The sequence below is a fragment of the Musca domestica genome, unplaced genomic scaffold, assembly GCF_030504385.1.
Source record: "Musca domestica strain aabys unplaced genomic scaffold, Musca_domestica.polishedcontigs.V.1.1 85, whole genome shotgun sequence".
In the NCBI taxonomy this organism is placed as follows: Eukaryota; Metazoa; Arthropoda; class Insecta; order Diptera; family Muscidae; genus Musca; species Musca domestica.
The window spans coordinates 2,085,944-2,113,109 of NW_026712418.1; the positions used below are offsets into that span (position 1 = coordinate 2,085,944).

At 38.1% G+C, this 27,166-nt stretch overlaps 2 protein-coding genes and 1 long non-coding RNA gene across 3 annotated transcripts in view; 2 read left to right on the plus strand and 1 right to left on the minus strand.

Annotated features, from left to right (window-relative positions):
• Window positions 1–21,681, plus strand: part of LOC101891165 (CD109 antigen) — a 33,240-nt gene extending 11,559 nt beyond the window's left edge. Inside the window, exons 2-7 of the mRNA XM_005178867.4 lie at window positions 8,958–9,874; window positions 13,229–16,997; window positions 17,068–17,261; window positions 17,334–17,508; window positions 20,111–20,216; window positions 20,290–21,681. Coding sequence (XP_005178924.2) covers window positions 9,012–9,874; window positions 13,229–16,997; window positions 17,068–17,261; window positions 17,334–17,508; window positions 20,111–20,216; window positions 20,290–20,504 — 5,322 coding nt within the window. The 5' untranslated portion in view covers window positions 8,958–9,011 and the 3' untranslated portion in view covers window positions 20,505–21,681. The remainder of the gene's footprint in view (window positions 1–8,957; window positions 9,875–13,228; window positions 16,998–17,067; window positions 17,262–17,333; window positions 17,509–20,110; window positions 20,217–20,289) is intronic.
• On the minus strand, window positions 4–1,327 carry LOC131806727 (uncharacterized). Its single transcript, XR_009344151.1, has 2 exons — window positions 406–1,327; window positions 4–336 (listed from the first exon to the last, which is right to left on the minus strand). It is a non-coding gene; the product is annotated as an uncharacterized LOC131806727 (long non-coding RNA).
• A 3,055-nt stretch (window positions 21,682–24,736) lies between the features above and the next one.
• LOC101891447 (mRNA export factor Gle1) lies at window positions 24,737–27,166 on the plus strand. Its single transcript, XM_005178868.4, has 3 exons — window positions 24,737–24,938; window positions 25,015–25,278; window positions 25,337–27,166. Exons 1-3 carry the CDS (start codon window positions 24,933–24,935, stop codon window positions 27,056–27,058), a joined length of 1,992 nt encoding a protein of 663 aa, XP_005178925.2. The 5' UTR covers window positions 24,737–24,932; the 3' UTR covers window positions 27,059–27,166.

Consider the following 27,166-nt stretch of genomic DNA (forward strand, 5'->3'; position numbering starts at 1 on the left):
TTGTGAATATTCCGGTGGTGTATCAAGCTTTTTTGGAAGCACCGAAAATTGTCCGGTTTTGGTCAGCACAACGGCGGGAAATTGCCTTTTCTTTTTGGTAACGCAAGGTAGTGGCAAGTTGTCCACAGGAGAAAAAAAGCAAAAAAAAAAAAGTTACATTGAGGGTGTGGAGATTTGAATTGTAAACTGGCCAGCTGCAACTTTGAGCTTTTTGCTGTGCCGGTTATTGATCCCGCCCAGAACGCCGGCATTGTAAAAGGACCAGTCAACAAGTCCAGCTTCATTTGAGGGTTTGCCTGGCGTTCAAAATCTGTTTCCTCCGGAAAGAAGCGTAAACTGGAAGGAGAGATAAGAAGAATTAATCAATAACGTTATAAATCACTGCTCAGGTAAAAGGTGTCTTACCGTTGTGTTGTCCTTGATATATTTATATATATATGTGACGTCCATAAAATTTGCTGTCTCCTTTTTTGGAACTAAAAGAAAAGAAAAAAAGAGTTAATAATCATAAATTTCGAGAAAAAAAATATAATATTCAGTATAAAGATTTAGTAATAAGATAGGTTATAGTTCTTAGGATTTAAGTAATAATCAGTTTGTAAGGGAAAAATACCGCGTTTATTTTCAAAGGCTAGGAGGTGTTACAGTAAAATTATCTTGAGTCCTTGTGATTCGATCTGATAGTTTAGGCCGTGGAATTTTAGCGGCAATTAGGCCGGTTAAGAGAGCTCTTTTAGGTGGCTAGTAATTTCGTATAGACGCGTGAATATTGCGCGGGAAAAGCAAGGCAAAGGATAATATATTGGTTTCTACCGAGTAATTAAAGCCATAGATTTAAGAAAGCCCGGTATTATTCTTAATTTGTTTTTTTTTATACCATACAGTTTGTCAATTTTAGTGTAAGAAAAAAAATAGTAGAGAAAAAAATTAAGAAAATATTTAAAGCTAACTTATTTTTTTTAATAAAATTAAAAATGATTCTTTTGTAAACAGTAGATACTAATATGTGTTGCTAAGTTTGTATAGCTTGGGGGGAAGGTGGTATGAAGTAAGTGTGTGATTCGAAGCGTGTGGCTCAAGGGGATTCAGAGAAACGCAAGAAATGGAAATACTGGATCCAGGTAGGGTGGGCGAGTGTGGGATCGATCCACCGAGATCCCTGTATGATGACTCCTATTTTGTATATCGTAGAGTAGAGCAATTGTAGTAAAGTCCCCTTTCAATGTTAGTGTGTTGGATTCGATTGGCGGGTTGAGATCCCTAGCCCTGGGAGTCTCTGTGACAGTCGGATGGCCTAATCGTATGCCGAGCATATGCACACATAACACGCCATGGGTGCTATCACCGGTCGACAATAAAAACAACGTTTCTATTTACTTGTGACGTTGGTGACGACCGTTGGAATGTGCTATGTTTAAAGTTTTATAACACTCTAATATGCACAAATCATTCTGTATAACCTAGCAATAACTTGGTTTATAACTTAGACCCTCTTGTAGCAATTTCGTGTGATTTTTAGTAACTTATAATATTGCAATGACCCAAAACCGTGGTAGAATACAGGTAGTCACATTGACACAGCTGCTGGGATAATGAACTGTCAAACCGATATTGGAATTGAAAATGTTGAAGGAAAAATTACTGAAATTTGTAAAAATTGCTGAAAAATGCATATCATAAGTACCTCCGATTCGCGTCGTATAAGAAAGCATATACAAATCTTTAATAGCATTGTCAAACCAATCTCACGTACTCCAGAATATCGTTGGATGCAGCACGCGAAGTAGCCGTATTTTTGAACCTGGGAGCTAGAACCGTCTTAGCAGAACTCAGACAAAATGTGTGAAGCTGTTGTTTGGCTCAAGGACGAACCCTATTGAAATTGGTGATAATCGGATCAGATTTAGATATAGTTCCAACATATCTTCAACCGATTTGGGGTCAGTTGTGCACCAAATGGCCAATATAAGTCCATCCGACCGAATTCAGTCTAGAAGCAAGAACATCAAATTTGGTGTAAATCGGTTCAGATGTAGCTGTAGCTCCCATACATGTGTTTTTTGTCTCATTTAGGGTTTAAAGTCTCTCACAAGCGTTATATGCATTCCACAACAATGATCTTGGATATCAGATACAGCTTTGAAATAAGTGTATCAAATTTTGTCAAGATCGGTTCAGATTGGGATATAGCTCCCACATATACTATCTTCAACCGATTTCGGGTCACTCCAAATGATCTGAATTGTGGTACATCCAACCGAATTCAGTCTAGAAGCAAGTACATACAATTTGGTGGAAATCGGTTTAGATATAGCTATAGCCCCCATACATATGTTTTATCCGATTTGATGTTTAAGTCCCTCACATTCGTAATATACATTCGATAACAATGATATTTGATACCAGATATCTTATAGAGCTCGGAAATATCATTGCCGAGATAGCTGACATATACATCTTTGAACTGATTTTAGGTTTAATGTGCGAAAAATGGCTAATATCAGATAGAAATATCTCCGTCAAATTTAGTGAAAATCGATTCAGAATTGGATATGCCTTCCATATATTAGTTCCCTTTGAAACCAAATTATAACTGCTCTATAGCCAAATGTTCATAGGAGGTATGATCTACTTCAAATAAATTCTTTTGTTACAGGAGCTCTGCAATATATGCATGGTTGTGTAGTGTGTCATATAGTCGGCCCCGTCCGACTTTTGACTTTTTCTTCCTGGTTTTTATTTTAGATTCGTCGGTATGTTGAGTATTGAGGTTCCAGACATCTGGGACTAGAATGCGGACATCTAGTCACTTAAGTTCTCGACTGGTAATATCAAGTCGTCGATTTTTACCGACGAGCTGCGCCACTGAAGGAACTACTGAAGGCTTGTTTCTCTAAAAATAAGTTTAATGGGGTTTACAAGAGCATTCTGAAAAGCACACGTGAACAAGACCAATCCAGTTCTTTGAATATTGCCCAAATAGTTTCCATAGGACGATTTGTCAACTAATACACGCAATGATTGGTCGTTCAATGTTAAAGCTTCAGTCCACAACTCTTAATGAGAATGGATCAATTAATGTGATGATCAATGAAAACGACGGCAGGATTCCAATTCACCTCCGACATCCCCTTATAATATGTCATTAAATAAACATAACATGATGCCAAGTTGCTTGTTTATTATCCACATTAGGTTTCTTAATTTGCGTTCTTCGATACTTTTCTTCCATTTGAGTTGGAGCTCGAGAATGCTACCAAGAATTGCTCAATGTGTCCTTATCCACCACTGGTGACAAAAATTGTGAAATCTTAAGCCTCTTTGTCTAAATCCGTAAAAAATCTATATTGCTGCTATATGTAACCAACATTAACTAAACATTTTGTTCTGAATTCTTTGGTGCCACCAAGTAAGAACACTCTGTGGTTTGTAGAGCTTATAGTACTATAGTACTTTGATACTATAGTACTTATAGTCCTCCCATTCTGAATGTGGATAATATTGAATGTCTTGTCTAACACAATAAAAAAATCTTTATAGAAACTGATGTACATATGTGATAATTCTTCCTCTTGTGACGCATGTGTGAAATTGAACATCAAATGTTGACCTTAACATTCATGAACCTTTTTAATGTAAACAAATGTTTTTAATATTCTAAAATAGTTTTTTTTAGAGGAAAATCTAAACAAATCAGAAAAGGTGAATAAAAAAACTAAACAAAGTGGTTGTACACAAACAATTGATAATGGACAAGAATTATAAACAAATTTGACTCAATTAACAATCAATTAATTAGCATCTGTTCCCTTGATTTGTTTTTTTAAATACCCAACCATACGCAATTCACGCAATATATATTAACATAGGCATTGCTATATGTTGAAAACTCGAAGCCATTTTAGCCAAGGAACATCAGTGGTTATGAGAAAAAATTGGCTTAAATTTATTTCTATCATAACTGCCTCCATGCATTTACTTCAGTTGGATAAAGGAACGTTGGAACTTCGCTATTCTTTACTTGGAGAACTCTGATCATTTCATCATTGACATATTTTGATAGTATAATAAAACCAAGGGATAAGAAGAAAAGATTGCCCATCGAAGGTCATTGAGCTGAATGCTTAACAGATTTAATAATAATTGGGATTTCAGATAGGTATGAGGATCTTCATGTCCGAAAGAATTCAATTAGGTTCTGTGACCCTTTTCGGGCATCATTTCTTCATCTTCACATGTGCTGTGTTTCAGGACTTTTTATACCCCCACACCACATAGTGGTAAGGGTATTATGTCTTTGTGCTGATAGACCCATAGTTACTTTTGAGGATCTTCAAAGAATCACTTTCTGAGTCGATTCATGCATTTCGGTCCGTCTGTCCATGTATTCTTGTGAACATTTATTATCGGATTGAGCTGAAATTTTCCAAACAATATTTCTTGGGCCCAAGGACGAACCCTGGTGATAATCGAACCGATTTCGGGTTTATTGTCCACCAAATGGCCAATATAGGTCCAAATGACCTGAATTTTGGTACATCCCACCGAATTCATTCTAGAAAGCAGTACTTCAAATTTGGTGTAAATCGGTTCAGATATAGCTATAGCTCCCATATATATGTTTTATCCGATTTGGGGTTTGAAGTCCTTCAAAAGCGTGATATGCATTCCACAACAATGATCTTGGGTACCAGATATAAGATACAGCTTTGAAATAAGTGTATCAAATTTTGTCACGATCGGTTTAGATTTGGATATAGCTTCCACATATATCTTCAACCGATTTCGGGTTAATTGTGCACCAAGTGGCCAATATCAGTCAAATGATCTGAATTTTGGAATATCCGACCAAAATCAGTCTAGAAGCAAGTACATAAAATTTGGTGGAAATCGGTTTAGATATAACTATAGCTCCCATATATATGTTTCATCCGATTTGGCGTTTAAGTCCCTCACATTCGTAATATGCATTCGACAACAATGATATTTGGTATCAGATATCTTATAGAGCTCGGAAATACCTTTGCAAAATTTTATGGAGAACGGCTAAGATTTGGATTTGGCTCCCATATATATCCTTAATCCGATTTATGGTTTATTGTGCAAATAATGGCTAATATCAGCCGAAATGGAGTGAATTACGGGACGTAAGTTTCCATTTTGTGGAACTCGGCTCAGACATATATTTTTTAATATATATATGTTATTTGACACAAAAGATAAAAATATCTCCGTCAAATTTAGTGAAAATCGGTTCCATCTGAAACCAAACTATAACTGCTCTAAAGTCAAATGTTGATAGGTGGTATGATTTACTTCAAATTAATTCTTTTGTTACGGGAGCTCTACAAAATATGCATAGTGGTGGTGTAGGGTATCATATAGTCGGCCCCGCCTGACTTTGGACTTTTCCTTACGGGTTTTATTGTTAGAATTTGTATAAAAGGGAAATTGAAACGCTTCCTGAGAGAAAAATACTGAAAGTTATTTAATATAGCTCAAACAATGCTACTACTTTTTAATCGGCACAATTTTCCGTAGCATTATTTGCCCCAGTCGTATACTAGAAACTGCTTCATCGGTACTTAGAGTAACACTCATATATTTCATAATTTTTTTATAATATTTTTATTCTTACCAACAAAACTCAATAATTTCTATTGATTTCGAAACCACTATATGAAGATTTGTTTACATTCAATTCAACACCGGACTATATATTCATACAACACCACCCAATAGCCACAGACATGCACAACAACAAACCAAAGATGTAAGTCGGCAAAAAGTTCGTGCGTGCGTGCTTCTATGCTGAAATCAAGACGCAAGATATCGGTCAACGAAAAACAATCAACAACAAGAACAAAATACGCTAACTCTGCGGGCACAAGAATTAAACCATAAATATTTAAAATGAAAATAAACATATTTTTTGTAGATCCTCCCAAAATCATGATGCTTACATGTATGTCTGTCTGTCTGCCTGCCTGCCTGCGTGTCCCCCCAATATAGTACCAAATCTGCTGTTCTTTATTTCTATTTAAGAAACAGAAAAAAAATGAAAACTAAAAATACTTAATGCCCTGATTAGAATTTGTATATGTGTGTGAGCGCGCTTCTTAGATTTGTACGGCTCGGAGACAAAATGTAAAATGTGCGTATGATTTCGTATTCGAATGCATGGAATAGACTATACCTCAACCAATTCAGAGAGGAGGCATTCATTTATAGATTTAACAAGAGATATCCGTGCTTTTCTTCTTTTTCGAATTTGGTTCACTGTGACAAACAAACAACTGCAACAAATCTATACATTTTTATGTCTGCCTAGTTCTGTGTGTTCTTTCGTTTGCTCTTTTTAAATGTTAATGACTAGGAAATATTGTGAATAGGCTTAGTTAAGTCAAGAAAGATATGGGTGTTTCCACATAGAATAAAAGCTATTTTAGTATTTAAGATTAAAAAGATTTGAATAGGAAGAAATTCTAGATAAATTAAATTCATTGCAAAGATCTCAGTACTTCTGCGTTCACTGAAAGAGAGTGCTACCTAAAGTCAAGACATCATTCCTTCCGGCAAGTCTTAAGGTGGGGTACATAAGAAACTAGGCATATTAATGTCAAATTATAAAGCGAAACGACGGCTCTGGCATCCCTTTATGATATGTCACAAAATATGCCATGAGAAGATTTCAAGCTGTTTATGTACTCCCACCTTTATCATCGACTCCATTTCACAGCCATTGATGAAGAAGATAGTCTAGTAATCGGAAGCACAACAACCGAGATCCAGGAATATTTGTCCATCTCAGACAATCCATCTTTCCTCCACAGACTTTACTTGAAGTTTTGATTGGAATAGTGAGGAGGTGATGAGAAAACTATATAATCCCAAGCCTATACCGATATCGAATGGCCATATAGGCAACAAAAATGTTGCACTATATACTCTGGAGAGTCAGTATTTCAAAGAACTCAAACATTTGAGAAATTCAATTGCATTTATTTATTCTTCACTTTGAAATTAGGTATAAACTCCTGTATAAATAAGTAATGGCGCTAATATCTAGCTGGCCGAGACAAAATTGTAGCAAATTCTAAGTTCGTTGATGTTGCTGTACCAGTTTCACATATAGAGTGAAGTGGGGATTATGTCCGGGCGACGTGAAAAACGTCTGCCTGGCGTTTGCTATAGGACCGCACAATGCTCTCCAACTCTTTAACTGACTCTGATCTTTGGTTACAGACTGCGAAAGTAGCCGAATTATCGAACCTGCTTCCACAACGGACATAATCCCCAAGGGGGGGAGTATGACCGTTTGCTGTGGAGACTACTTATAAAAATATTAAATGTATCAAACTTGGGTTCGTGTTAGCTGGTGCGGGACATAACCAGTGGAGAAAATCTCAAGCCCCGGCCGAAGGCAGGGGTTCGCATTAGCCGCTGCTGGACATACTCTCAGGAGAAAATCTTAAAGCCGGCCGAAGTCGTCTATTTACAAAAAGTTTAAAAATTAGAAATCTTTGGTTTGCGATATCCAGTGCCGGATACTCTCAGAGTAGCAAAAAAGTTTAAAATTCGCAAAAAGTTTCAAATTTAGAAAAACTAGGTTCACGTTAGCCGCTGCCGGACATACCCAGAAAAGAAAATCTTAAATCGGGGCCGAAGGCTAGCTACTTACAAAAAATTTAAAATTTAGAGAACTTTGATTCGCCACAGCCGGTGCCGGACATACCCAGAGGAGAAAACCTAAATTTTTTCGCACAGCCGTTTATGTTTGTATTCGTTTTGAACATACCCATTATGATGGGGATTATGACCGATTTTTTCTTGGAAAAAATCCCCATTCCTTTATTGGAGTTATGACCGAAAATGAAACGGTCATAACCGCCATAATTGAAATGGAGATTAGCACCGTTTCGCACATCTTCGTCAATTTGTGCCCAATACATTTAGGACAACATCCTGACAATTAAGACACCATCCTGTACGTAATTTCATAAAAAAAATGCCCTAATTTATCTAGGCCGCCGACGGGAGTGGACACCGAGGACGGCATTCATATTGTCATTGTTGATGGCATGTGTGCCTGATATGCTTATTGATCTAGAGGCTCTCTCTTATAGCGTTGGACCTCCCTATCTAGATCATGTATTTCCTTCCTGTTACGCCTCGGCGGAAGAGTTTTATCCACCATATGATGGTTTGGATGACTTCCACGATAACAGCCAAGCAGGTACTGCAACGAAAACTTATTGTACGGCAAGGAACTTCGCTACCTCATGTGGATGGTCCCTATCGCAGTTTTCAGGACAGCATTCTGATAGGTTTGGATGTTCTTCCACGGCGTAACACTTGTATTCCCATATTCGCACACTGGGGCTGCATAGTTGACCATAGCGTTATAAGAAGTCAACAAGGTCTCAAGTGCATCAGAGCTCTAGTAAGAAAAGATTACATTCAAAATATCCAAGAACTGCCGACTTTTCATATGTTTTGGAAGGGCATCTCGCAGTAGGGATTGAACGATTTTGATGAACTATTCGGACATACTTATCTTTACTTATGTATAATAGAAATATTTTTCGGATTCGCGCATAAGTTATTTTGGTTTTTTATTTAATTTTTGTTTTGGATTAATATGCGGAATGACCCATATTGTAACACAAATTTTCTTTCATTCTAAATAGGCATAATAATGAAGTGTCGATGCTGTGAATGAAATCATTTGTTTGAATACGGCAGCAGTGGCGGGCGGAAGCAACAGCAACATCTACATTATTCCTATTGGAAGAATTTTTGACGTCCATTCGTTGATTACATCAGAGTACATCGGCACTTCATTTAATTTCACTAATGGTTTCACATTAAAATCACCACTTAACCCATTCCCCATTGACTTGAAGTAGGAAGAATAACACATCATTATTACGTATTTTATGTTCTTTTCATTGCAGATATTTTTCTTCCGTAAATAAAACATCACCCCTAGATTGGAGGGTGGGAGCGCTATGACAAAGCAACGCCATCGGTGCCTTATACAGTCGATGCTGTTTTTTAGTATCACATTGGTGGGCATTTTTCCACTGATAACAGCTCAACAAGATTTCTATCAACAAAACCAATACTCCACACCATCTTCATCGTCCTCCTCATCATCGAATTATGATATTTACAATAACAACAACAATAATAATCCATATGCCAGCAACAACAATGATCCCTATAATACCAATATAAATGATCGAACACGTTACCGAACCGATGGCAATAACAACAATCTCAATGATCTGGATCAACAGGATTATGGCGGCAAACGCCCCTCGTATGGCGATGATGAACCCTCTTTGAATCGTGGCAAAACTTCATATAATGTTAAAACTTCCTTTTTGGAAGCTTATCATGCCAAAGAGCCCACCTATTTTATTGTGGCATCACGTATGGTCCGTCCTGGTCTCATCTATCAAGTATCAGTAAACATACTGCAGGCCCAGTATCCAACAACTGTACATGCCAGTATATCATGTGATGGTGTGCAAATAAGCGGTGAATCGAAAGAAGTGAAAGAAGGTGTGCCGGAAACCTTGCTGATGCGTGTCCCACCCACCAGTGTTAGCGGTGAATACAAGTTGCGAGTTGAAGGATTCTACAATAATGTCTTTGGCGGTTTGGCATTCCTCAACGAGACACGTTTGACATTTTCACAACGTTCAATGACCATATTCATACAAACCGACAAACCTTTGTACATGCAAGGTGAAACAATACGTTTTCGTACCATACCAATAACAACGGAGCTGAAAGGTTTCGATAATGCCGTTGATGTTTATATGTTGGATCCAAATCGACACATTGTGCGACGTTGGCTATCAAGGTATGTAGACAATTAATTAACGTTTTAAGTGATCTGTAGTGGGATTCTATAACTAGCTAACGACACAATCAACGGCAATTATCGTAATGTTTTAATTGTTTATTATAAGCAATTGGGTAATTAAAAAAATTGTATTTTAGCGACGAAAAATAATAGTTGATATCTTTACCGACGGAAGCAATGTTGTTAATATTTTGTTTGAACATTTTTCGATTGATAGACTACGATTTTTGTCCTCCCAGTACTGATCTGACAAATTAAAATTTACAGCACTACTGATATGTTTATCGGAAGTTTCTTTAGTGTTGCGTTAGGATATGCCCTTTCGAACTTTCTAACGATCTTCTGGTTCGTTCTGATAAGCTGCAACTCCTTATCAGGGAGCTTTGATGGAGCTCCATTGAATATTGGCTGCAGTAGTTTACTGCTCGTGGATATGACTTGTTATCCCTATCCCCCATATCGATGCCGAAGGCGCCCTGGCCTACTTCTACTTCAATTGCTTCCTGCCTTAGCATGGGCTTGTCGTATTGTATTTACCGATGAATTGGTATTGGGGCAGCTTGGTATTCTCAGGTCGGGAGTCAATTCTTGTGAGGCATGGACTACCGAGGTATCAATTGCCTGCCACTCGCAAGACAGGGGGCTTTTCCAAAATTTACAGATATACTGTCCTGGCTCAATTGTATCAGTCCCATATTCGCAATAATTTTTCGGATATCCAGCTGTGGTCTTGTAACGCTTTCAATTCCTAAGTCCATCGTCAGGGCATTGTCGCCTGGATATAGACATATTTCTAATTTATTATAAGTTTTATCCGTTAGGTTAGGTTAAAGGACGCTCGGTTGCCGTTTGGTAACCACTCCACCCGAAGACCTGCTGGTCCATTGTGTTCATCCTAAATGAAGAAAGTGTTAAGAAAGAAAGATTGGTGGAAAAGGTGAAGATACTGTTGATAGGAAACTGAGTGATATAGGTAATCCACGGCCAGAAATTTTGCTGTGTCGTCTTTAGTCCCTTAAGTCTTCTGGCTAATTAAAGAATTACTGTAGGGTCAGCATTAGAGAACGAAGACAAATCATGTGACAATTGCTCCCCGACCAACCTGTGTCTCAAGTTAATGAGTGCTGGACAGTGGCAGAGCAAATGTTCGATCGTCTCAATTTCTTCCTCGTCTCGACACATTCTTCAGTAATCAATATCATCGCTGTTCCATTTCGAGGTCATTGCGCTCACCTTGCAGTGACCTGTGATGATGCCCACCACAAGTTTTAAATCAGGTTTCGACAAGGACAGTAACGACTTTGTTCTCTTCTCAGAGAGTATGGGCCAGATTCTTTTGGAAATGCTACATCCCCTTTCATCCAGCCATTTTTGTTGAATTCTCTTAGAGTAATGTCTATGAATTACCTGTAGGAAGCGACTGTGTTTTCAACTTTAATGGTTGCTGATTCGGGCCCTAGCCTAGCCAAATCATTTGCAGTCTCGTTGCCTGGAATATTGTAATGACCAGAAACCCAACAGAGCTTGATGGACAACCCAGTGTTTTTCAAGGATCTCCTGCATTCCAAAACAGCCCTAGACTTAATGGTGGAGGAGTTAAAAGTTTTCAGTGTCTATCTTGGCTATCGAAATATATAGTCACCGGACCGTTAACATCGTCGTTCCTCGTGACCAACAGGTCTATGGCTTTTTTGACCGCAGAGATTTCCGCATGAGACAGGCTACAATCTTTTCTATGCTTGTAGGATTCACGAACATTAAGAGTGCCACAGGAGACCCGGCGATGTGCAATATCAGTCCACTCCTTCTGGTACCTTCCCCGCAAAATGTCGACATTTTCAAAGAAATCAATTTACTGCACAGAATGTGAAAGGTAATCCGATTTTGCTCCAACTTTGCAAATATGCATCAGTGCTTGGTCTACTCATCAAGTACCTCTCCCACAAAGGGTCAACATTTTGATTATAACTCTTATAAAATGTGATGTAAGTGCCCGATTGTCTCCAAATTACACAAATCATAATATTTTTATTAACCCAAGGCCTGGTGTGAAGATGGAATATGTCGGTAGAGATAGGACCATTTCTTCTGGTACCTCCTCCACAACTACAACTTGCTATATCTAAATGCAGGGTGAGATGAAAAAACTGCAACAAACTTCAGACTGCTGTCATTTCTAATTCCGACAGCTATTAAAATTATTCCAGTGACAGCTCATTATATTGTTTACAAGCGTACAAAAGCATTTTGGTGAGAATTTTCCAGAAAAAAAGTTATTCGTTATGGAATTAAAGCGTAATAGTGTGATTACTTTATATTTGGCTGGAAAACCACAAGTAGCTATCGTTAGAGCACTCCAGCATTTAAATGTGAATAAATCTTTTGTGTCTCGTACCATCGCTCGTTACCGTGATACTGGTAGCGTAGCCCGACGTCAAGGAAGTGGACGGAAGAAAACAGCAACATCAGCAGAAATTGTTCGAAAAGTAAAGAAGCGACTTGATCGAATCCCTCGTCGCAGTGGCCGAAAAATGGCTCGTGATCTGAACATATCGCAATATTCCATTCGGCGAATATTGAAAAATGAGCTCGGGGTAAAGCCATTGAAACTCCAAAAAGTGCAAGAACGTACACCGCAACAGAAAGAAAATAGACTCAAAAGAGCCAAAGAGTTGCTTCGCTTGGCCGAAAGGCCAAAATACCGCAGAGCAACATTCGGGCAGCGTGTGACGGTTTCATTGGCCATTTGAAGACCATAATTCGCGCCAATTCAAACAAATCTAAACTTATTCTAAAATTTGATGCTATTTCCGATATTTTTTGCTCTCATTCAATAAAATTATCCCACCCTGTATTTCTCTTAACCAGAAATCTGATATGAATATGTAATTTTTATAAAATATCTCATATAAAGTATAGGTAGTAGTCGATATAGTCCCAATCTGGCATCTTGCAATATTTGTATCAGTCTTGAATATGAATTGGTCAGTATTGGCCAACTGTTTCGGAACCTCCCCCATAAAAGGTCAACAGTTTGAATAATCATAACTGAAGACTGGGGGTATAAATCTGTCGGCAAAACCGCCTGATACTATTTTTCTTGTTGTTGCCCAAAATCTATTCTTCAAATCGCACGCAACCGCACAAAAAAGTTTGTTGATTTGGAACAGAGTTGTCGTTATCCTTCTTTTTTTTTTTTGCTTTAATAAAACCACGTTTCTTTATAAAAATTCAGAAAAAGTTAGTTACTTTAAATGTGTTCTAAATACTAAGATCGCAATTTTTAATTGCACTAATAAAACGACTGCATCCAAAAACAATTTATTAATCTATTTCATTATCTTTCCGCAGGCAATCAAATTTGGGTTCCGTTTCATTGGAATACAAACTTTCCGATCAGCCAACATACGGAGAATGGACAATTCGTGTTATTGCCCAGGGACAAACGGAAGAAAGTCATTTCACGGTCGAAGAATACTATCAAACACGTTTTGAAGTTAATGTAACAATGCCGGCATACTTTTTCAATACCGATCCCTATATTTATGGCACAGTTATGGCCAACTTTACAAGCGGTGCTCCAGTCAAGGGTAATCTAACGTTAAAGGCATCGTTACGGCCAATTGGCTATTTTAGCAATCAGGCATTGAACGAGAAATTCCGTTTGGGTAGATCACCATTGGAGATGACAACAACACTGGAACATGAACATCAATTGCGTTACAATCAGAATTACAATCCCACCCAATATAATCCGAACATTATAAATCCAGAATATCCAACACAATTGCCACAGGATCAGCAGTTCAACTTTAATCAATATGTTATTGAACGCAACTATCAATTCGATGAGGAGTGGCCATTTTGGGTTCAGAAACCAGATGTACCGGAAACATTTGATCCCTGGACAGGGGAATATAAGAAAACATTGCCATATCTGCGCTATTTCAATGGTACATTTAATTTCAAATGGCCAATGCGTGAATTGGAGACACTTGTTCCGAACTTGGCAAATATGGAAGTTTTGATTACGGCCACTGTCGGAGAGAAATTTTATGATGAAATTATTTCGGGATATGCCATTGCCAGGGTATACAATTCGAGTATACGGGCAAAATTCCTTGGCGATACTCCGCAGGTGTTTAAACCAGCTATGCCCTTTACAGCTTATGTGGCTGTGGAATATCATGATGGTTCACCGATTGATGAGAACATACTACGCCAAGGTGTTATGGAGGTAAATGGTTTTGTGGAAAGTAAATCTGGTGGTCGGCGGGATTGGCCAGCTCAACGTTTGAAGATGATGTCTCAGTCACCGGGTGTGTGGGAAGTTAAAATTGATCTGCGCCATGACTTGCAGTTGGATGAGCGTCCACAATCCAGAGATTTCCTCAATGGCGTTTCACAAATGCGTTTACAGGCACAATTTGTAGATCCGCGAGGAGAAAGGGCACAAACTGAACTATTGCTGGTGGCCCACTATTCGCCACGTAATCAACATATTAAAGTAACGACCAGTACCGAGGCGCCAATCGTTGGAGAGTATATTATTTTCCATGTTCGTACGAATTTCTTTTTGGAAGATTTCAATTATTTGATCATGTCCAAGGGTGTAATTCTAATGAATGATCGTGAAACGATACGTGAAGGTATAAAGACCATAGCAGTGGTGCTCAGTGCCGAAATGGCTCCGGTGGCCACAATTGTCGTGTGGAAAATTACCCAGCAAGGACAAATCGTGGCAGACTCGCTAACCTTCCCGGTCAATGGCATTTCGAGAAATAATTTCACAGTTTACATTAACAATCGAAAGGCCAGAACGGGAGAAAAGGTAGAAGTGGCCATTTTCGGTGAACCAGGATCTTATGTGGGCCTATCGGGCATTGATTCGGCTTTCTATACCATGCAGGCAGGCAATGAATTGACATACGCCAAAGTTATTACCAAAATGTCAACTTTCGATGAGCAGACCAATGGAACATATAGACAAATTTGGCACTCTCATGCCGGCAATCCCGATGAATTGGTATATTATCCAGCCTCTTCTTTTGGCATCGATGCCAATCGCACATTTGAATATTCCGGTTTGGTGGTCTTCACAGATGGCTATGTGCCAAGACGCTACGACAATTGCAATGCCTCACTGGGTTATGGCGAATGTTTGTCCGGTCGCTGTTATCGCTTGGAAAAGAAATGTGATGGCCTGTTCGATTGTGATGACGGTACCGATGAAATCGGTTGCCATGTACGCAACGATACCGATTTGGAAAATTATCGCAAATATCGTTTCAATCGTGTTCTGAGACATTATGAAAATGTTTGGCTTTGGCGTGATGTTAATATTGGCCCTCACGGACGTTATATCTTTAACATTGAGGTACCCGATAGACCTGCCTATTGGATGGTTAGTGCATTCAGTGTCAGTCCCTCGAAAGGTTTTGGCATCTCCAAACAGCCCATTGAATATGTGGGTGTACAGCCGTTCTTTATTAATGTTGAAATGCCAACGGACTGTCGCCAGGGTGAGCAGATCGGTATACGTGTGACGGTGTTCAATTACATGACAACACCAATCGAGGCAATTGTGGTGTTGCATGGAAGTCCCGACTATAAATTTGTCCATGTTGAAGAGAATGGCATTGTACGATCATATAATCCACGCACATCATTCGGTGAACATCAATTCTTTATTTATTTGGAAGCTCAGGGTACGTCGATTGTATATGTGCCCATAGTACCACAACGTTTGGGTGACATTGATGTCACCTTGCACGTGGCCACACTCTTGGGTACAGATGAGATAACACGTCGCCTGCACGTCGAAGCTGATGGTTTGCCGCAATATCGTCATCAATCTATTCTGCTCGATCTCTCCAATCGTGCCTATGTCTTTGAATATATGCATGTTAATGTTACACAAACTCCGGAGATACCCTATCAAGCTGATCGTTACTTCGTCTATGGTTCGAATAAGGCACGTATATCAATTGTGGGCGATGTTGTGGGACCCATTTTCCCAACCATGCCAGTAAATGCCACCTCTCTGCTCTATTTGCCCATGGAATCAGCTGAACAAAATGCTTTCTCATTTGCCGCCAACATGTATACCCTACTGTATATGCGTCTCATTAATCAGAGAAATAAAACGCTGGAGAAGAATGCTTTCTATCACATGAACATTGGTTATCAACGCCAGCTGAGCTATATGAAACCGGATGGTTCCTTCTCGCTGTTCCGTTCCGATTGGAACAATTCAGCATCGTCAGTATGGTTGACAGCATATTGTGTACGCATTTTCCAGGAGGCCTCTTTCTATGAATGGGAAAACTTCATCTACATCGATTCGACAATTATCGAGAAGAACATCAGATGGCTTTTGCAACATCAAACTCCCGAGGGTGGTTTTTATGAGACCACCTGGTTGCCAGATCGTAAAATGAATCGTACGAATTTCGCCAACAATACAGCACTGCAGAATCGTAACATTACCCTTACCTCACATGTACTCATTACACTGGCCACAGTCAAGGATTTGTCCGGTTCACTGGGAGCACGTGTAGCGCTAGCACAGCAGAGGGCTATTTCATGGATAGAACGTAATATGCAATTCTTACAAGATACTCCAGAACCCTATGATGTTGCCATTGCGGCATATGCCTTGCTCTTGAATAAATCTCCAATGGCTGAGCATGTCTTTAGCATTCTACAGAGGCATGCACGTATTGTGGGTGATTTTATGTATTGGGGCAACAGTGAACTGCCGCCTCCTCCTAAAAAATTGGAAAATCAGAAATGGTTCTCGTTGCCACGTCTGCCCTACGAATATGATTCGCTTAATATAGAGACGACAGCATATGCCCTGTTGGTTTATGTATCGCGGCGTGAATTCATTATAGATCCCATAGCACGTTGGTTGAATGCCCAACGTTTGAATGATGGAGGCTGGGCCTCAACACAGGACACCAGTGCTGCTCTACGGGCCTTGGTTGAATACACAGTTCATTCACGTATTCGTGAGGTATCCTCATTGACGGTGGAAATAGAGGCATCATCACAGGGTGGAAAGACTCAAACCCTACACATTGACGATAAGAATTTAGCCCAACTGCAATCGATAGATGTAAGTTAAAGGGGTTTTTAGGAGATTGGAATTTTTTGTTAAATTTTTTATTCTTCTATCACTACTACAGATTCCCAATGCTTGGGGCACGGTGAAAGTTCAGGCCAAGGGTGCAGGTTTTGCCATTCTTCAAATGCATGTCCAATACAATGTTGACATAGAAAAATTCCAAACTAAGCCACCGGTACCGGCTTTTGGTTTGAAGGTGAAACCCATATTCCATGGCCGCAATCAGTCTCATATTTCCTATTTGGCATGTCAAAAGTAAGGATAATTGTTTGCCAAAAATTACCAGTTATTATAATTTTTCATATTCTCCTATCTCTTACCCACTAGTTGGATTAACCGTCAAGAATCAGAACGTTCTGGCATGGCTGTTTTAGATGTCACCATACCAACCGGTTATTGGATACAGCAACAAAAATTGGATTCATATGTCCTAAGCAATCGTGTACGAAATTTACGTCGGGCTAAATACCAGAACTCGAAAGTTATTTTCTATTTCGACTATGTAAGTATGGAAATGTATAGTTCGTAAATGCCATTTGTTTTTGGCGTTTCGTATTAGTTCGGATAATGTATCGTCTAAATTATGCTCAGATTTTAATTGCCTACTATATCCACCAATAAGCCAAAATAAGCTATGTTATTATTCTTCCATTTTGGCGATTAACAACTATCTTATATCACTGAGGCCTGTTAAAGGTATTTAAAGACCGTGTAGTTCTCTAAACGGGACTATTTTGAATTTCCTGCATCGAATCAGAACTAATATGTAGTAATTATAGATAGTCTCTAAAAAAATCCTCCGGATATAATGTCGATAAATCTGATACCTGCAGTCATTCTAATCGATTTCATACTGTTTGGCAATTGAAAGCTACATAGCATATCAAGAAGTTCAAGGCCGACTTAAGTAAATGTGTCATCATTTTAGTTTAGACTTATTAGTCCTTTCTTTTTTATACCTTCACCATAGTTTGGGGGGTATATTAAGTTTGTCATTCCGTTCCCCACAAAGTATATATTCTTGATCAGCATAAAATTTTATGTCGCTTTAGCGATGTCCGTCCGCCTATCCGTCTGTGGAAATCACTCTAGCTTCCAAACGAAATGAAGTAGGTTCACTCAAATGTATATTATGCAGAGGGCTTTTGGTATTGAAAATGGGCCATGTAGGTCCACGTTTTGGTATAGCCCAGCCCCCATATACAGGGTGAAATAAAAAAAAAACTGCGACAAAGTCAAACGCCATAATTTTTACATTTTTTTAAAATTTTTTTGAATGAAATTAAAAAATGTCGAAAATAGCATCACATTTTAGAATAAGTTTAGATTTGTTCGAATTGGTCACCTTTGGGAAGAATTACGGCCTTCAAACGACCTATTAAACCATCACACGTAGCCCGAATGTTGCTATGCGGTATTTTGACCCATTCCCAGCGAAGCGCTTGCTTTAGGTGATCGACACTTTGGTATATTTTAGTGCCAACATTGCTTTCCAAAATACTCCAGACACAATAGTCCAACGGATTGGTATCCGGAGATTTTGGTGGTCATTGTGCGCTGGAAATGAAGCGAGGAACCTTATTTTGTAACCATTCTTGGCTGGCGCGTGCTGAGTGCGATGGTGCTGAGTCCTGTTGGAATGTCCAAGATCTGCGGCCAAAATGTTTGCGTGTCCAAGGCTTTAATACACCCTCCAGAATATTTTCGCGATAATATTAGGCATTTATTCTGATGCCTCGGTCGATTAATACGAGCGGAGAGGCGGTCATCGGCTGTTATGGCGGCCCACGCCATCAACATGACCGGTAAACACGATCATTTCGTTTGTTTACAAACTGATGGACAACGAATGTTTTTCATCGGAGAAAACCAAATTCGACAGTTCACCACTATCGGCCAAGCAAAGCAACTCTTTAGCTCTTTTGAGTCTATTTTCTTTTCGTTGCGGTGTAAATTCTTGCACTTTTTGAAATTTCAATGGCTTTACCCTCATTTTTCAATATTTGCCGAGTGGAATATTGCGATATGTTCAGCTCACGAGCCATTTTTCGTCCACTGCGACGCGGGTTTCGATCAAGTCGCTTCTTTACTTTTCGAACCATTGCAGCTGATGTTACTGTTTTCTTCCGTCCACTTCCTTGACGTCGGGCTACGCTTCGAGTATCACGTTAACGAGCGATGGTACGAGACACAAAATATTTATTCACATTTAAATGCTGGAGTGCTCTAACGATAGCGACTTGTGGTTTCCAGCCAATTATAAAGAAATCACACCATCACGCTTGATTTCCATCACGAATAACTTTTTTTCTGGAAAATTCTCACCAAAATGGTTTTGTTCGCTTGTAAACAATATAATGAGCTATCATTGAAATAATTTTAACCGCTGTCGGACGAGTGGCTTTGAAATGACAGCAGTCTGAAGTTGGTTGCAGTTTTTTCATCTCACCCTGTATATATATTCTTGATCAGCATAAAATTCTTTGTCGATTTAGCGATATCCGTCCGTCTGTGGAAATCACTCTAGCTTCCGAACGAACGAATGTTATGTCTACAAGACTTTTGGTATTAAAAATGGTCCATGTAGGTCCAGGTTTTGGTATAGCCCCCACATAACGGAACCTCCCGATATTCGGTATTTTTATGATTTTAGCGACATTATTCACTGGAATTGTTTCAAATTTGGTATTTGAAGTTCTTAATGAATACTACAGCCTATGACAGAAAATTGTCTGTACAGGTCCACGTTTTGGCATAGACTCCATATAACGGCACCTCCCGATATTCGGTATTTTGTTGATTTTAGCGGCATAATTCACCTATTTTTTTATCAAGTTTCGCATTTGAGCATTGTAATGGCTTATGAAAAAAGTTGCCTTTGCTGATCCACGTCATCGTATAGACCCTAATATAACGGCTACATTTGGTATTTTTATGATTTTAACAGATTTTTTATCGGATTTTATTTTTATTTTTGAAAATTACAAAATTCGTTCCAAATAGTGGAGAGTATACAGCTTTTTTACTTGTTTTATAACATATTTTCTGTGCTATGACAGAAAAGATTACTACGACATGTATTCACATTTATCCTTCATTTCTAGCTTGATCAAGAAGACGTATGTGTTAATTTCACCATTGAACGTTGGTATCCTGTGGCCAATATGTCCAGATATTTACCAATACGTGTCTATGACTACTATGCTCCTGGTAAGTACAAATGTCTTACAATAATACCTGATCAGAAAACTAATTCTTTTATATATTTTTTCCATTCATTTAGAACGTTTCAACGAAACTATATTTGATGCCCTGCCAACGTACCTATTAAATATATGTGAAGTATGTGGCAGTTCACAGTGTCCATACTGTTCCATATATAACATGGGATGGAGAGCTTCTATGTCGGTGTCATTGATTTTCTTTAGCGTTTTTGTTTACTTAATGCGCAGTCGTACACATGTTCTGCTCAATGTAATACATTTAATGGGCGTTTAGCCGATTAATAGCCAGTCCAAAATACCACAATAATTTCCCAAGAAGTAGTAAATCAAGTGTATTATTAGTGTTTTTTTTTTTTTTATTATTATTATTTTGTAAGAAACAAAAAGTCAACCAACGACGATTTGTGGAGAATCGTAATGCAAAAAATTCCAAATCGAATATATATATTTTTTTTTAATTTTGCAATAACAATTGAAAACATATCCGTCCAGATATATAATCACTTTAGAAGAAAAAAAAAACGAAAACATATTTTTTAAATTTAGTTTTAAGTTTTATCAAATTGAAAGAAAACAAAAAAGAAATCTCTCAGATGTACAAAATAATTCAGAACTATTAAATACCAAGAGATCAATTACCATAGATAGCCTTGCAGCACTAGGAACTTTTCAGGCAAATTATACAATAATGCCAGCCATTTCATTGATCCCTTATTTTCTTTAATATATTTTTTCTTTTCTAATTATCTACAATCATTTTGTATATAATCAAGTGATGAAATTCACAATATTTTTTGGAAAGCTTTATATGACAAAATTTTTAACCATGAAAAATGAATTTGTTTCTCTTTTATACAAAACTATAACTAAAAAAAAACACACGAAGTGTGTTGTAATCTCGAATTGTTTTTTCTATGTTTTTGTCTCAAATTTCAACAATGCCACAAGTGTCTTATATTCAAGCATTTAAGTAAAAACAAAGAATCAACAAAAAAAAACCATTAATGCCTTAGATTTTAGAAATCATAGATCATATTATATACACACAAAATTGGAAAAATGTATTGTCTTGAATATCTATATGTTTTAAAGTAAAATTACATGAATTACGTTTCTGTCTAAAATAATATATAATCTAACGAATCTCGATATCCCTCCTCACTGTTTGCATTGTAGTTTAGTTCAATAGGATTTTTTTGATATATAATACATATTTATACCTACATCCATATCAATGATTATAATCTTTGCAATAAGAGTAAATTATATACAAGCATACTACTTACCACCTTTGCAAAATAAGGCAACTGAAATCCTTCCGTCCTATAATAATTGAATTATTTTTTTATATATAGAAGAGAATAACCATTATTTTTTAAAAGAAAAATGTTTTGTCTCATTTATACAAAAAGTTTTAAATAATACAAAAATGTCATTAAAAAATAAAAACATTCAAATTGTGTTTCTCTTTTTCTTTCTCGTAGGTCTACATAATTATGATAAAATAGGTAGATTTGTGTATGTAAAGGAAGAAATCTCTTTTACTTTAACATTTGTAAGATTTTTTTTAATTAGCCTTAGGCTGTAAGTACATAAGAAGCTTAAAGTCATGGCTATTCTATTATAATAGAATATATTCTATTATAATTTGACATTAATATGCACCTTTACTGCGTCTGGGGTTGGAATCGGAATGATTTCAAATTCATCTGGGAAAACGCCACTACAAATTGCGTTAAAATAAGAGAAAAGATCGTTGCAGTTTTTGTAGACGACCAAATACAGGGTGAAATGAAAAAACTGCAACCAACTTCAGACTGCTGTCATTTCTAAGCCAATCGTCCGACAGCGGTTAAAATTATTTCAATGACAGCTCATTATATTGTTTACAAGCGTACAAAAGCATTTTGGTGAAAATTTTCCAGAAAAAAAAAGTTATTCGTGATATATCGCAGTGGCTAAAAATGGCTCGTGAGTCGAACATATCGCAATATTCCATTCGGCGAATATTGAAAAATGAGCTCGGGCTAAAGCCATTGAAACTCCAAAAAGTGCAAGAACTTACACCGCAGCAGAAAGAAAATAGACTGAAAAGAGCTAAAGAGTTGCTTCGCTTGGCCGAAAGTGGTGAACTACAGAATTTGGTTTTCTCCGATGATAAAACATTCGTTGTCCAGCAGTTTGTAAACAAACAAAATGATCGTGTTTACTTGCAAAAGAGGTCAACTGAAATTGTGCACCTTCGGTTGGCCACCAGAACTCAAGCGCCGGCCATGGTGATGGCGTGGGCCGCCATAACAGCCGATGGCCGCCTCTCCGCTCGTATTAATCGACCGAGGCATCAGAATAAATGCCTAATATTATCGCGAAAATATTCTGGAGGGTGTATTAAAGCCTTGGGCACGCAAATATTTTGGCCGCAGACCTTGGACATTCCAACAGGACTCAGCACGCGCCACCCAAGAATGGTTACAAAATGAGGTTCCTCGCTTCATTTCCAGCACACAATGGCCACCAAAATCTCCGGATACCAATTCGTTGGACTATTACGTTTGGAGTATTTTGGAAATACCAAAGTGTCGATCGCCTCAAGCAAGCGCTTCGCCGGGAATGGGCCAAAATACCGCAGATCAACATTCGAGCAGCGTGTGACGGCTTCATTAGTCGTTTGAAGGCCATAATTCGTGCCAAAGGTGACCAATTCGAACAAATCTAAACTTATTCTAAAATTTGACGCAATTTCCGACATAATTTGCTTTCATTCAATAAAAATTAAAAAAAAATGTAAAAATTATGGCGTTTGGCTTTGTTTCAGTTTTTTATCTCACCCTGTATATCATCCCAGTAGAAATTAGGGAGCTACATGAGCCGATTTACCCATTACAATGAGGCATTACAAAGCGAAAGAACGTATTTATACCCTACACCACATAGTGGTAAGGGTATTATGACTTTCTGCATTGGTGAAGGAAGCGAGTTAGAGGATCGTCATAGAAACACTTTCCGAGTCGATTTATGAATGTCAGTCCGTCTGTCCATGTATTATTTTATGAACAAAATGCAGGTCGCATTTATTATCCGATTGAGATGAAATTTTCCAGACAATATTTGTTTGACCCAAGGACAAACTCTATTGAAATTGGTAATAATCGAAACAGATTTAGATATAGCTTCCATATATATCTTCAACCGATATCGGGATAATTGTGCACCAAATGGCCAATATATGTAAGTCCAAATGTCCTGAATTTTGCCACATCCAATCGATCTTCAATCTACCTCTAATTTAGTGAAAATCGTTTTACTTTTCCTTACTGATTGTCTTATTATTAAGTGATGAGCAACGGGGTATGGTGCACGTTTCTGAATTGAAAACCGAATGTAGTGAGTTCGATAATTAGCGACGACGAACTTAGGAGAATATAATAAAATACGGCTTAACTCTAGTTTAGTAAAAACTATTCGATTTTTTTCCAATGGTTGGTATTGGGGGACGGACCCGGGACTCCATATTTTTGACCCGAAAGTCCGTCTTCAAGACCCCGACTAGACCCGGATTCAGTTACCCCATATAGACTATATAGGTAAACTTCTAAAAATGGGTGAAAAAATTCTAAAAAATACCTGGTCACATGATGGGGTGATTTTTAGCGGTTCGAAAGTTATAGTCAAATTATCGATTTTTTGGACCCGGATTTTTTATAAAACCCCCAAAAAGTCAAAAAGGGGCCCATTATGGGAATCAACCAAATTGATGCCAAATTATTGCTGACACTGTTACCTTTCCAAAATGCTACAATTTATGCTAATACCATTTCTGGGCCCAGAGATATGATTTTGCTGCAATGTATCCCCCAACTTGTCCGGGATTTTAAGGCTTTTATAATCAAATAAATTGATTCCCTAAACGTTCAGGATTGTGCAGTCGTCCTAATGTGCCTGTTCAGCGTACAATAAAAGCACAAACGCTACGCAGTATCACTTTAACTGACCTGCCAAACCTACTCAACTCACAACCGAAGATTTTTAATTAAATAAATAATATTTTGATAAAAGTAAGCTTTTTTACAAATAACGAATTAGTACAAAAGAGATGCTAAAACGCCCCTAGAAGAAATCCCGACGTGTAAAACATTTCTTATTGGAACGGACCAATTATTGTCAGACATTATTTAACACTCCCATTCGTAAACAAATCACTCTCATATTGTTATCTTCTTACATTTCATCGGTTGTTTTCTTTTTTGTTTATTGTTTGTATCGTATGGAACGTTTTTAATTTAGTTTGTATAAAAGCAATATGGCGAGCAGACAACGAAGCGGAACGATGTTTTTGGCGGCGGCGGTCCATTTTGTTCGCGGCGGCGAGAATAAAATTAAAATTATTATATATATATTTTTTAAAAAAGTTTAAAATATTATTTTATTTTTTTTTAAATTTGCTGATATATTTATGCTCTACATTTTTCTAATTATCTGGTGGCGATTTGCAGCCAATTTGAGCGACAGATTCGGCAGCATCTGAAAAACAGAGCGGTGGCGGCGCCGTTTTATAATCGACTCGTTTCCACCTCTGATGCCGAGTTGCTTCATGTAGGGGAGTTGAGTGTTTAGTAGCATTTCCAGTGCATCTTTTAGGGTAGTTTAAGAATATAAGTTAACTTTAAAAGCATAATAAGCAATTTCCAGAAAATTTAACAACATGCTGGTAAGTAAACAAATTCGTTAAAAATAGACTCGGTTCGTTGAATGTGTCTTCTTTGTTATCAACACCTAATGATTAGGCCCAAAAAGTTGAGGAGGCACTGAACGACATAAACAAACTTCATATAACTGTTTTGGAACATGCGGCCGAAATTTCGCCTTTTGTTAATGGAAGGTCCCTGGGAATGGACGTTGAAAACAAAGAGAACTCAGCGAAGAAGCAAAGTGCGAGAAATGGAAATGTGAGCGTTACTTCAAATACTAGGAAAACTCCAACCAAACAGTCGCCACCATCCAAAAGCACACACAGTAAAGTTGCTACGTTGGAATTTAATAGTCTACAGGTAAGATTGTCAATCGAAATATATCAAAATCCCGAAATAATTTGAAACGTTCCTTTAGAATTTGGACATCAATGCTGTTAATTCCAGTATCTTGCTTCGCGAAGCAGAGGAGTCTAGAAAACGATCCATACGACAGCAGGTTTTAGATATGCATGAAAAACACTTGACTATAATGCAGGAATGCCTTCGACCCATTGAAGAACAATGCAAAGAAGAAAAACGCAAATGGTTAGAGAAAAAGCGCCAGAGTGATACTCAGATTATGCTTAAAGCAGAACAGCAATCGGAATTGGATATCAAAGAACATCAACGACAACTGGAGGCCTTGCGTCTTCAAACTCAGCGGCAGTTGCAAGTAATATCTTTCCAAGGAATAGCACAGTATCAATCAAAATTCCGAACAAAATATGAAGCTATAGTAAATTTGCTAATGTCCATCGACAAAGCGGCGATGATGTCCTGTAACGATTACAACAACAAACTCAAGGAACTGATACAAATGTTTGAGCAATTGATTAATAAAATTAAAGGTGGCACATGCGGTGGTGAGGAATTAAAAACCGCCGATAATCTCTGCAAATCATTGGCCGCATTAGAGATTGGTATTGTGGAAGCCCTTAAGCAGGAGAAAGAAAAGCAAGAAAGTATAGCAAAGGAACAGCAAAAGGCGCAGAGCGTTCAGGCTGCAAGCGAGATCGCACAAGAATCGCAAATACCACAACAACCACCACTACAACAAGAACAACAGCCACCTCAACCAAAACCACAAAACGAAACGTCCCATGCTGAGCCTACTCCTGTTCCCCAGCAGCCACCTATGAAAGAAAATGTTCCAGAAAATAGACCCACAGACATAACGGATAAACCACCCAATGTCACTTCTCAGCATGTTAGCCCAGAGCGCCTAGAATTTTACACAAAAATTAATACGTTCTACCTGGAAAAGGTGGAACGTGTCAAAGCCCTACAATCCGATGAATCTATGAAGAAGTATCGCTTCGATTGCCAAAAATCCATTAACATACCCGTCAATGCAATATCGGCAGTTAGTCCTCAACACATACAGGACAAATTTGATAAACTGTATTCCTTTGTAACGTCCCAGCCTCCATTGGGTCGAGATTACTGTATACTACTGATGGCAAAAAAGTTTGTGGGGCAAGGCGAGACAACAATTTCCAGTAATCCTCAGGCAGCATTTCCAGTTGCTTCCGTCATTGTTTCGCTCTGGAAGTGTATACCCGAGTTTGGTCAACTTTTCTTGGCATACTGTTTTAAAGAGTGTCCATTTCTTGTGCCCTACTTTATACCACAGAAAAAGGATCAATCTCCAGAAGAGTATTCCAAAGTTTTGGGTTTTCGAACTGTTGATGGCCAACCAGAAAAACAGGAAATGTATTTAAAACGCCAGGCTGGCATAGCACGTCTATATGCCGCTGTTATGGTAACAAACGGACGCCAGCAAGATTGTAGTCCCCATCCTTATGGTTTGGAGAATGCTTGGCGTTGGCTGGCTAATATGATGAATATTGCCCCCTTGCCATTTCTTTCGGCGACCTTAATAATGGAAATTCTTCAAATTGTTGGTAGTGATATGTGGTCCAGTTATGGCAAACAATTTGTTAAGTTACTGGTGTATATACAACAACATTATTTTGCAAAGCTTTCGGAAGGTGACATGGGTGGTCCCAAGGCAAGACTGGAATTATTGTTAAATACATTTTTGAGAGATGGCCAAATACAAAAACCGGCTGGAATGTTACCTGTAGGCTTTTGGTAAAGCCATAAGAGATCAGTTACATTAGCTAGTCTATTCTATTGACGACGAAATTATGCTATTTTATAAAAGTTGTTTAATTATTAAAATTTTGTAGGGTTTTTCTGATTA